This window comes from Vanellus vanellus (assembly GCF_965231255.1).
Source record: "Vanellus vanellus genome assembly, chromosome: 1".
Lineage (NCBI taxonomy): Eukaryota > Metazoa > Chordata > Aves > Charadriiformes > Charadriidae > Vanellus > Vanellus vanellus.
In genome coordinates this window covers 46,179,641-46,192,991 of record NC_138905.1, presented here as the reverse complement: position 1 = coordinate 46,192,991, position 13,351 = coordinate 46,179,641, and the positions used below count along the sequence as shown (strand labels likewise).

General features: G+C 36.5%; 1 protein-coding gene across 1 annotated transcript in view; it reads right to left on the bottom strand.

Moving 5' to 3' along the window:
* TMTC2 (transmembrane O-mannosyltransferase targeting cadherins 2) overlaps nt 1-13,351 on the bottom strand; it is a 258,797-nt gene that overhangs the window by 39,307 nt on the left and 206,139 nt on the right. Inside the window, exon 9 of the mRNA XM_082492526.1 lies at nt 2,165-2,246. Coding sequence (XP_082348652.1) covers nt 2,165-2,246 — 82 coding nt within the window. The remainder of the gene's footprint in view (nt 1-2,164; nt 2,247-13,351) is intronic.

The window sequence follows — 13,351 nt, the reverse complement described above, 5'->3', positions numbered from 1 at the left end:
ATACACTGGTAAAATACACTACAGATTCCTGATCAATACGAGAAATAGGTGGAAGGGAAAAGGGAAAGAAAGGAGAAAAGAAAATACAAGACAGGGAAAAGGGAAAGAAAGAAAAGCAAGGATAATTTATTTCAAATTTTACAAAGCCCTGTGCCTGGCGTGACAAGGTTTTGAGATCACCTGTACTACACATAGACACATAAGCCAAGCAGAAGTCAACCATATCTTTCTCATAGCTACTTTGATTTAGACATGGAGTAACATCACTGAATTTGGTGAAATGATCAGAAGTTATACAACCAAAAGAAAAGGTTTCACCTGCATTCAGTAGAGCTCTCTGTGTATAAAATACTCCATGATGAAGCCCTAGTGACTGGTGTACAGAACTTGTGTCTACAGCCCTTCAGCATCACGTTTTACTACGCTGGTGTTCCAAACACTGACTAAATTTTGCCCTTCACTCCTAATCCGCAGAGCAGAATCTCGCTTATGTTGCACAAATGACCTCTGCACAAGGACATGGAAACCACTTTTTGTACCTGTGACACAATAAAGGAAAAAAATTGCTAAAGTTTTTAGGGAATCAGCTCAATTAGGAAACAATACACCAGTTTAATATTGTAGTCTGGTAATGAAGATATCAGAACATCAAAGGTGAAGGATGATTTGAATAACGTTGCTTTTAGTTTATAGGCCACTTGAAAATGACACAGAGGGAATACTGCAGGAAAAGACAGGCAAGCTGATGAAGTAATGAGAGAGAAAAAGAAGAGAGTCGAAACTTGTAATAAAATATATACAATCATAACTTAAATTGCCAGGATGGATTGGGTAGAGACCTACCTTTGAGTTTGTATGCAAATAGATTTCCTAATAACTAAGGATAGATTTCTTAATAACAAAGGCTGGAAGGAGCTTGAGTAGGATTTCAAGAAACAATTTGCTGCAACTTTTCCTCATTATCTTGAGATATCAACTATACTTATACCCAGTTGAAATAATGGAGCTTATGTGCACAGATACCCCTATCAGATTCACCTCGACAGGCATAAGTAGACGACAAGGTCACTAACTGCAATGATCCATAATGCAAAATAAAGCAACACTGGGCTACGTTCATTTAAATACATGTTCTAAGTAACATGTTCTAAGTAACAATGTATGCATTGATTCTGGAAGCCTAACATACAGAATCTTACGCTACATAGAACTGAACAGAAATATTATGTGAGCAATTCAGACAAAGAAATCACATAAAGTAAAAACACGGTTATTATGTGAGATTAATTTTCCCTTTTGGCTACTCATTTTCATTTATTTTACATTCACCAGTTAGAATCAGAAGAGGAAATTAAAACAATATACAAAGAGATATATATAGTATGCCTATGGTTCCCCGCCTTCTTCCTAAACTAAGATGAAATTTATTACTTCTTTCGATATTTTCCAACTGGGACTACATAGCTTGCATTTTTAGATTTGTCTATTATCAGCTTTAAAATACAGTAAGAAATAGTTCATAAAGTTAAGTATTTTTGGTTCCTTGGGACTAATCACATCTGGAAATATTTTTTTGCACATTTAGCAAAACCAACCCAAAGTTATAAAGATACCTTCAAATTAACTATGTGCTTTAAGCACATGCATGGCTTAGTATGACAAATATATAGCCAACTTGTCAAAACCTTTTGTGATACTTATTCATTTCAAGCCATGAAGATACTGGGAAGGAGGTAGAGGTAAGGCCCTTAAGTCTTCAACAAAAAGCAGGCACTTCGATACATAGAACTCACGCATACTAAAGTATAACTGCTAGTTGCCCACCCACCGGCAGCCAGTGAACTTAGGCCAAAGCTGTTAACAATAATATTCCAGGCCGTGAAACTTTGACATATGGCAACGGTCACCTTTTTTCTTTTTCAGAGAGGCAGCAATACTGAAATTCCCCTCACAGGAGGAAAGCTATGTAAAATATGAAAATCTTCACCTCTCCCTCTGCAGTGATTAACAAATTGAAATGGAGATGAAGTTATACATGGTAGATTAGTTTCTTTCCCTTTAAAGAAGGTATTTTGCCAGTAGCACTTTTCAAATCCTTAATCACTCGGAGAGATTAACAGCAAGTCTGGAATACGTGTGGAAACCCTATCTATCCTAAACGTACCATAATGCATGTAGCAGTTTCCTTTGGTAGGATCCAGCTGAATAGCCTTCATGAAGTACTTTTCTGCCTCACTCTTGCGTCCCTTAAAAAAAAAAAAAAACAAAGGGTGGAAAAATTATTTTAACAGTGTGTCACCATGGAGAGATCATGTATAGTTACAATTTACAAATTCCAGGCACTAGAGAGAAACAACTACTATTATCACTAGACTTAACCTAAATAAATATCAACATTTAAATGTTATAGTAAGTTTTGCGGTCAGCTACTCTGTGCTACAGATCTCCAGGCTGAGGAAGAAATGTGTCCAACATCATCAATGTCCAAGAAGTAAGGAAGTGGTAGAAATGTACCGCAAAAAATACTGTAAAGGGCTTTGGGTGAACATCAAGCTCCACACCACTTTTCTGGATAGGTATCAGGATAAGCATTACACAGACTCAAGCTAAAATCAGAAGGGAGGGTAGGAGGAGCTTTAGTTATGCCCTTAAAAAAATGAGGGAGGAGGGGGGAAGGGACAAAACATGTTCTGTTTCTATGAAATCATAGAATCATAGAATATCTCAAGTTGTAAGGGACCCATAAGGATCATCGAGTCCAACTCCCTGCTCCTTGCAGGAATACCTATAACTAAATCATATGACTAAGAGTGTCGTCCAGTCGCTCTTTGAACTCTTCCAGGCTTGGTGCTGTGACCACTTCCCCAGGGAGTCTGTTCCTGTGATTGAACACTCTTCCAGTGAAGAATCTTTTCCTAATGTCCAATCTGAACTTCCCCTGATGCAGCTTCAGTCCATTTGCTTGTGTCCTAAATAATACTATGTACACAGCCAACAGTAAAGCCACCGCAAACAAAAGTATAGAAATAGAAAATATTTTGGATTTTAATGTGGGAATTAAGATTTCATGAGAAATCAATTCTGACAACCATAAAACATAATTGAAATAGAAAAGGTAATTTTTAAAGACAATGGTCAATGGTATGACAAAACAGTCAGAAAAAAACCCTAACAGAAATGATGGTAAAAAGAACAGATGTTCTAAACCGCAGATTTTCTTATCACTGAAATCACCAAGCCACTAAAGTTGCATTATGGTATACAAGTGCCAGAGCAGATCCAGTAGTGGTCATTACTCTTTTCATGAAGAAAAAGGCAATATTGGATTAGCCTAGTCTGATACTCAAACACAAATCACCATCAGCTATTCAGTAAGACACTTGTGACCTGCTTATCCCTATCCCCATGAAATTAGTCACTGCGGTTTGTGTTATAAAATAGAAGGCCTCCAGAATAAAGAACAGTTAAGCTTAGCCACTGTGGAAGAAAGGCATTGTGGTCTGCACCTCTCAAGGTTGCCTTGAGTGTTATTTCACAGATATAAGCATATAGGCTTTCTCAAGTTTTGTGGTCTGGAAACAGACATTGCATACATCCTGCACTATCCCACAATTTAACACAGCAATAATAACAAGGTCTGTTCATGATTACAGCTGCTCCAGATTCTCAGTATTTCCCTCAAGGGCCTTGGAGACAATAAAATAAAGAGAGAGAAAGAAGTTGTGCAGCACACCAAGAACTATATCAAGACCAGGTTCTATCAAAACCAACACAGAGGCCATATTTCCAAGAGATCATCCTGACAGAGATACAAGCAGGCTTATCATTTACAGTATTCCAGTTTCACAAAATGAATTTTCATTGGACGTAAGAGTTTAGCCTTATTATTTAGTAAACTTTCTTTGGTAAACCCATGTACCTTAAAACCATACCCACATGGCACAAGGCTCCTGTCAACCAAGTGGTGCAACTACATGATAGAGTACACTATCTTATACTGCAGTGCCTCTTATCCCCGTTTTGTTTTTAAAAAAAAAAAAAAAAGCCAACAAAAAACAACAAACAAAAACCCAACCCCCCCAAAAAGGACCTATAGCCCAGACGGATTTTTCCTCATCTACTAATGCAGCAAAGACATCTATAGACTAAATGCAATTTATTTTCTTTTTAAAATAGCATACAACCATAGTTGAGAACAAAACGTGAAGAAGAAAGTAACCTCCAGTTGGAATCACAACATACAGTTGGGTCATTATAAAATAATTCTTCAAATTAAAATAATTGCTGTGGTGATGGGGGAGGAAGATGATAATTAAACACTAAATTTTGCGCATTTAACTCCAAGGTTGGCATTCTTAGTCTGGCAAAAGTTACCACAACATATTTAAGTCCAGCCTTGGGGCTTCAAAATGACAGGCACCAAGCATATGTATCACTAATACCGACAGAATCAACATCTACAGATTTTGCATCACTGTTTTTTTTAACAGACTAACATCATTAGTTTTAGCTGATTGCACTCTGTCTCTGTGTCTGTTTCTAGAACATGAAAGGACAGTTCATTGAATACAGTCACAAAATACGTAGCTTCTGCCTACAGAACTATGACTGTAAGGCCACGCACGTTTGTCAAACGTGATTAATTTTCATTTACTGGGATCACCAAAAATACATGATGGCTCTGCTCTTTTTGGCACTTTCCAAATGGCATATTGCATTCAAGTTCAGGCCAGTCAGGAGACCTGGAGTACATAATGATGACAGGTGCCAGCACACATAGCATCAAAGGAATGTCTGTGCTATTAAGAGGCTCAAATACTCGTTAACAGAAAAAGGGGAGAAAAATCTTACATTATATCACCCAGGATGCAAAATGATCTGACTACAAATGATCAGCACAGCTCCATTTATTCATATTGACCATCATTTTCATATATCCACATTTGTCAAAAATTAAAAAGAAAAAAAAAAAAAAAGAATAAAAGCATTTTCTTGAAGAATGGCATTCTAAGGAACTTTGCATCACACCATCTAGAATGTCCTCTTTGGTGCCATCTGCCTGCTGCTAAAATGTCAATACCTCAGCATAGATTTAATACACTTTATTTTTGTGTCAAATGATATAGAATCCAATCACTTGACAGAATCAGGCCATTTCACAATTAACTTTAGCATTTATCACCTTTTTTAACTATCCAATGTGCAGCTTAACTACCATAACAGAACATACAAACCAGGTAGTTAGATTAAGACGGCAATCCGTGTCACTGTCTCTTCTCACTGTATGTGTTCAATGTTAAATAAAGCACATTATAAGGGAATAAAAATCTAACTTTTAAAGAAAATCCAAATAATTGTTTAAACAGCTGAAAAGTACCGATTTGGGACAGGAAGATATTTTGTGTGCATGTTCACCGTTATGTGTATTGACCCATACAAATTCAGGCATTGGGAGCCACTGGAAATCTCCCAATTTCTAGCAGCAGGGTGTGCAGTTGTATATGCACAACCACATGCTTTGGCAATTTTACAAAGCAAAAAATATAAGTTTACAACTGCACGCTAGCAGACTTATTTGAAGGACAAAAAAGTTATTCATAAGATTTTAATGGAAGCACTTGACAGCTCTGAGGATTAATAGTGGGATACAAAATACCTGTCACCTGTTGGTCACCAGTTCACATCCAGTCCAGGTCAGCAGCTAATGAAAAGGTGCTATCTGGCAGCTACTGGTTTGCCCAGGAGAAATGAGTGGGTGGTCCTAGCCTGAGCCCTAATGGAGATCCTCTCCACAGATGCACTGGCTTATTTATGGCTTTTCAGTGCAGAGACCAAAGGGAAAGAATCATAAAACAATGAATGGCAATCTCATTGCTGAGGGAAAAAAAAAACATAATGAAGACACTTTAATAATTGATTTGGAAGACTGTGCTGGTATTCACCTTGCTGGACCTGAACCTTACTCTAAAGGACAAACTTTCAGAAGTTTTCCATTAGTAAAGAAAACTTCATTTTTTCGCCATCCTGTGCCTAAATAAAGATGAATCGCCCATGATTATCACCTTCCAGAAACACCAGCAAATTTAAAAGGAAAAAAGTGAAGGTAACTAACATACAGCTCTTTAAAATAACCTAGCACACCGGTTGTCCTGGCTTTCAGAAATACCTCACTCTCCAAAAATCATGCAGACTTCAAATCAGAATGGGTGGTTGCTTGTGGTTTTGGAAGTCAAACAGTTAAGAGGTTAAATATGAATTCAGGAGCTTGAATTTTAAGATCAGTTCTTTGTAGAAGTTGACTGCAAGGGTTTTTTTGTTTGGTTGGTTGCTTCTTCCCTAGAGACCAGGACAATGGACCCCACCTTGCTAATATGGGCAGACATATTGCTTAGCTGGTGTTTCCCGCAAATGACTGTTATGACAAACAAAAGAGGGCAGTTGATACCTTAGTAGAAGACCCTGAATTTATCCTTAAAATATTAAAAAACTGAGGACAAGCCAATGATTTTTATATCCACCTGATTTTTTTTTTTCCTCACTCTGTTGCCAAATTCATGTTGGGGCAGCTGTTGTACTGCAGGCTGCTGGAGGCCCAACGACCCCGAGATGCTAGTAAAATTGGAAGATTAATACAGCTGAGCAGCTCTGAATAACACCCTTGTGGAAACTATGATGACACAGCGGTAACCAGTAACGTGGTTCAACAAATTAGGTGGTCTCTGCAATTAAAACCAACTTTGTATTTCGTAAATATTCATCATTCTTCAAAGTGTGAAAGGGTTTAACCAGTAGAGCAGAGACTTCACTCTTCAATATAGCTTTACCAGCTATAACTGGTAATAATGTGATTGCATAAGGAACTCAATTTGTGTCACAAATGCAGTTGACTGTCATTCTCCACATCTGCTCAATTTTTTTTGGCAAGCATTCACAGTTTTAATAAAAGGAATTGAATTATGAAAAGATTTCTTAATGGAAGATTGATTAAATTGCAGACACTGAATACATGAAAAGTGATTATTTTACATATTTCCTTCTTCCTTTCTAGGACATTTTAAAGTCACAGAGAGACTATGCAAGGATAGTAAAAAGGTCTGAACTGAACCTGTGACTTCTTTTCACATTTCTTTAAGGTATTGCAGATCTGCGTATCTGTTTCATAGCCAGTTCCTTTTGCGTTACAAAAGTTGTGATAGGACAGGCAAAACACAATTTAAATGGTGGGATGCTGAGTAAATTAGTGATAAAATCTTCAAAAGTTTTTACTTAGCTGGACTAAGGAAACAGAAGTGGAGAGTTGCATCTTACAATGAGGTCACTGACATACGCAAGCTCCCCATCCCTCCTCTAAATACTGATTCTTAAGAAAAGACTTTAATATCCAGTAACATATTTAGTAGCTAAATGGATTCTTTCCTCCTCATTTTGATGTTATTCCAAAAACTCTTCCTTCTTCACTTTGAATTACCATGTGAATATCTTGCACCATAATTTGTATGTGAAATGCTAGTCGCACTGAAATACGTGACCCGCATTATTCATGTCAAAGGTCCAAAATTTATCTCAGTGTCTGTACTTCCTGTGCAGCAAAGAAATAAATCTTGCTTCTTCATCTCTTCTTTGTTATAATAAACCCAACTGAACATGGCAGAGAAGCAATGACGTCTACAGGTTCACATCTGGCCCAGAAAAACACATCAGGCGAGATTTGTAATGAGAAGCGCTATATATTTAATTGGAAAAACAAATTGTTGGGGAGGAAGGAGTTTACAGTCATGCAAAGCCCTTCTTTGCCCAACTAATATCAGTGGGCTTGGAAAAGACGCTATCTTTTCAAACAAAGTTTTCCTCTCTCCTATCCTTAGGTGATCACAGTGACAAACAATATCGTTACTAGTACTGACCCTCTCAAGTTTTGTCTCTCTAATAACTTCAATAATATGAGAATATTATTTCTCTTTGGTATAATATATTCATCTCAGTGTATGGGACCAATCATTGGATTACTCTGGAGCAAATAAGGGTATAAATCTGTACCCACTAATCCACCATAAGTCACCATATACTAATTTTTACCTTATAGTAAAGTTGAGTTGACTAAAAATCCATCTACTAGACCGACTTAGATTCTAATGAATTCGGTGTAGATTTTCTATGAGCCAAGATTCTTTTAGAGAGCAATAACATAAACTGGGTTCTTGAGCTTACATCTAAAGAGATAATTAATAGCGAGATAACCAGAGAGCTGAGATATAAGCACTGCCCATTGACTTTGGTGGGAATCCACTGGAGCAAAAGCATTTTTACCACTGCTTATACGTAGATTTAGGAATTTAAAGCACAGCTCATAACTTTACTGGCTTGGGGCATGATTCAGAGCCTATTAACGTGATATTTTGTTCAAGTAAAGCAGTATGTATCTGATTAATCAATAATACATTAGAGCTATTTGACATCCATTTTCTTGTTTTATGGTTCTCATATTGTAAAAAGCATTCCTGTTTTATTAAAGCATTCAAAATGATATAGGAAAGAAATGTAGGCATAGGATTTTCTTTCCCCTTCAAGGTTTTTTTGGTTGTTTTGTTTGTTTTTTTAAAAAGATACGCATATTTTTTAGTCTTTCTTTTGGGGCACCTTGAAGTCTAAAAGGAATTTACCTCATGTTACATCACTGTTAACACGAATAAAGATTGTGCACAGTCTTAAGAAATCTTTTAAAGAACAGATTTCATTCCACACCTTGTGATTTATTTACTGTCTAGACCCCTACTGAAATATTCACCTGGGTCATTAATGTTTAGATTATTTTATATAAAGAATACGTAATGAAACATTAAGTAAATTTCCACGTTAGGCACTTTCTTTTCCATTGAGTCTTAAGCCACGTTTTATATTTTCTGATAAAGTTGTGTATTAATATCTACTCAAATTTCACTGACCAGTCAGTAGAATTCACTCTCTCCACATACTGTTTTCACTGAGTCCTATGAATTTCTTCTAAGATAAATTTGGCCTGTATCATGCATTTTTCTATGATTACTGACAAAGTTACTACACACAGTAATTATAGGTGACTGGCGGCTATATTCAACCATGTACAAAACAAAAAGATCTTTTCTTTCTTGAGAGTAGTCCCTCCTGTGTCAGTGATGTTTTCTATAACAAGCTTTAAATTTATGTTGAGTAAAGCGAGAAGTTTAGGGATCCTCTTTTTCTGTTTACAGGAAGTTAGAAACAAGATACAGAAGATGAGGTCCCTAAAGGAGGTTAGTGAGGGGTTATGCGCCCTAAATACCTGTTCCAGAGTCATTTACCAACTAGTTAGTTGGATATGTTATATTTAAATGAAAATACTCCGTTTTACAATTAATTCCGTTACATTTGGCATGCAGCCAAACATATGTCCTAAGGGGACTGAGAAGTATATCTACAGATGCAATACTTATGGCACGCGGCCAACCTGAGAAGAAATACAAGCTCAATATATGTCAGCTATTGACATTTCTGTAGTTCGGAAATCCTGCCATTCAGCCCGGAGGTGTTAATGCTCCAGATACACCAGATAACCAAACCTTGAAAAAATAGGGTTCATGGTTCTGAAGTCAATAAACATGACTTTCCACATTGAAGAGGGAAACCCACCCCTCCCATCCCCTACAAGCGAATTGCTTGTAAACTGGGAACAAAAATGAAAACAACTTTTGACATTTTGCAAATTTCAGAACTAAATCCAAACTTTGTACTTGGATCAGTTTTAACCGTCAAGGGATTTCAAGTGGCAAGAAACATTGTAGTGCCTGTGTCCGACTCCAAAGACGAGCTGAGTACATGACAGAAAAGTAGCAGTGGCTATTTCTTGGCTTAACTTCATGGCTTAGGGAGGGACTTCTCAAGGATTCAATGTCATTTATATGTTGTTACAGCGGGAGTTTAACTGAAATATCCAATTTGCATTAAAAAATTCTCCCTAGAAGCAGTACTAACAGCCAAGGGATTTAGCCTCCCAAAATGAAATATCTAACAGCTTTGCTGATCTAATTAAATTGACCCATTCAGAAAATGTCTTTTCATAAATTAAAGATTTCTGTATGTGTAGGCATTTATTTATCGTTCCTGAAAGAAGTATTACTAAAAATGTTTTTGTTTGTCTTAAAGGAATTGATTACTAAAAGAAGGGTAAAGTGTTCCAGAAAATCATACCTAAATTTAATATATAGCATTTCAGTTGTTATGTCTTAAAAACAGTCACGATTCTTTTGACATCATGACTGTTCTACCTCATCCCTGCTTTCTTCCAATTTGTGTAAATCTACAGAGACAGAAAAAGAGTAGCAATCAACCAGTGACATAAAAAATGATAATAAGACAAAGCTGTCCGACAGAAATGCAAATTTCCTTTCTCTGCTGCAACATCAGCAGCAAGTAATTACAGAAATCGTAAATGTTGAATTAGTCTATTCATTATTGCACTATGTTCCCCTTTTCCCCAGCTGTCCCATTTCTTTCTGTTCTTCTGACCTTCCACTTATTTCTATGTTGTCATTTATTTATATTTATTTTGAGATGGCTTTCAAGGACATACCAATTACTGAATACAGTAGGGTATTTGATAGAGGCATTCTGAGTAATTTCACAACTAACCAAAAATGGCAGGATACCTCCCTGGCCTTCTGTTTGTCAGGAACATAAGCAACAAACAACTGCAGGCAAAAAATGTGCCCACCCACTGAGGAGGGAATATTTTGAAACTTAAAAAAAGTATTTAACTTCAGTGTTGATACTTGAATGTCACAATCCTGTTTCTTTCATTTTAATCCAAAACACTGCAAATCTCTAACATGTCTATGTCTGTCTCTTTAGAAAAAAACATTTTAAAATAAAATATTTTAGATTTTAGGGAATCTTCTAGGGAGATTATTACTGATTTTAATATGGTTTGGAGCTGTAACACAGAAATTTTACAAGGCAAAGTAAATTTTTCTTACCACACTTTGGGTGATTTTCCAAGCCAGTAAAAAATAGGAGATTAACAGCACTGTGTGGTGCCGCGTAAAATGCAAGAAAACACTGTGCAATTTTTTCCAAAGAAGTAAAGCAAAGCCTGTAATTCCTAAATGCAAAACGCTAAATGTTACAATATGGGGCTGCTGCTAAGTATTTTAGCAATTATAGGCACTACTGCAAGCTAGGAGGGGTGGCTTGTGGCCTCAAGTTCACTCAAAACAGATAAAACAAAACTTCAGAACAGATTTATTTATAATTGAAATAAATCTCTGACTAGCGTGCTACTATAACAACCAAGTACTGCCTGATGGCAGAGAGGCCAGCCATTAGGAGGGAGGGTTTCTTAGTCTTCTCTTTAAGAAGACTAAAGTGAGAACAGAAAAAAAATTTAAAAGCCTTACTTATAGATGATTTTTCTTAGCATGATAGCCAACATTTTTTCTTCTAGGTCTGCTCATAAAGTGGAAAATGAATTACAGCACATGCTCAGGGCCTCACCTGGCACTGTCATTTTTGACAGATTCATTTTTATCTTAGAACTGGGAGCCCTGCAATTTTAAAGCCCTTTACAAAAATTATGCTTTCCTTTGTGATATAGAAATAAATTGCCTAGGCAAGGGAAGAGGCTCAGATGCTGTGGTACCAAGCTCCTGTGCGCATTGACAAATAAATTTCTCAAGTAATTTATGCAGCTTAACAAGTTAAAGATATGAAAAGCACATAATGCTGAAGCACTGCAATCCTAAACAGCTACATGTTGTTTCTGAAAAATAAATAATAAAAAAGAAAAGCGCAAACTTAAGCCCCAGACAACTGGCTATTTTCCAATTATTCTACTAGCTGAGCTACTAATCATGCTTTTCAACCACTAAATTATGCTGTTCTAATATATTTTCAGGAAAATTGTAGCTTAGTAAGCTGTAATTTTTAGATATGAACATATAACATTATCCAATATAGGGGTTATGAAATACTTATGACATGATATTAGGTAAGAAGACTGTAAATTCATTAGCTATTCCTTTGGAGCTCCTAAGTTGGTCTGTTTTTTTCTGCACACACAGCAGCATGCCCAAGTCCACCTGGCATTTCTTGTATCCCCAAAAAGCTAACAAGCCTCAAGACAAATATTTGCATTAAAATAAAAACAGAGAGAATTGTTTTAGTGCTAATAAGTAATTTTTTACTCCAAAGGTGCTATTGCCTGTAAATTAGAGTGATAACACTTATGTATTTCAAGAATCAATGACAAAATAAGTTATTTTTGGTTTGTTTTTTGGTTGGTTGGTTGGTTTGGTTTGTGTCAATGTAAATTACAGTTATTACTAGCTGAACAGCATATTCTGAGTTTTATGAATGTATCTTTAAAGTTATTCAGGAAGTAAACTTTACTGAGAAAAACTTTGTGCAGAAATGCCATGTTTAGTATTTAAAATTATTATTGATGGATAAGAGTTTGTCACCAGCATGTTTTCAGGAGTACGGAAGGGCAGCTTGTTTTATTTGGATTTTTATTTCACTTTTTACTTTATTGAGTTTCTTTGGTTTTGCTTTTTCTTTTTTTAACTTTCCATATGCCCAGATACAGACATATAAAAATTTGTGTAGGCTTTGGAGAAGAAAATATTATTTCTTCAGGTTTGTATAATCACCTGTGAGAGATTGGTCTTGTAACACCCTATACTCTTAATTTTCACATACCTCTAAACTCAGAAAGAATAAAATCCTTTCTCGGGAATTCTCCTGTTCTAGAATAAATACATTTTTAACTGCTTATTAAAAAATTTCTAGAAGTAAACAAACCAACCACTTACTAACACCCTGAAAGGTTGTCAGTGATGTTCATCTTGGAAGAGAATGTTGCACAGAAATAACAAAACATTGTGTTGTCTTTCAAAGACTTTTTTTCTGGAATATATGGAAACTTATGAATGAAATAATTTACAAATTGTATGTGCTTGTACTGAGCATATTTTATTCAGTGTTGGGTGAGGCCTCATCTTGAATACTGTGTGCCATTCTGGGCCCCACAGTTTAAGAAGGATGTGAAGGTCCCTCAGTGCATTCAGAGGAGGGCAGCAAAGCTGGTGAAAGGGCTGGAAGAAACGTCCTATAAGGAGCGGCTAAGGACTTTGGGTTTGTCTAGTCTGGAGAAAAGGAGGCTGAAGGGTGATCTCATTGCTCTCTACAGCTTCTTGAAGAGGGGAAGTGGAGAGGGAGGTGCTGATCTCTTCTCCCTGAGATCCAGTGTAAGGACACGTGGGAATGGATCAAAGCTGTGCCAGGGGAGGTTTAGACTGGATGTTAGGAAGCATTTCTTTACCAAGAGAGTGGTCAAACACTA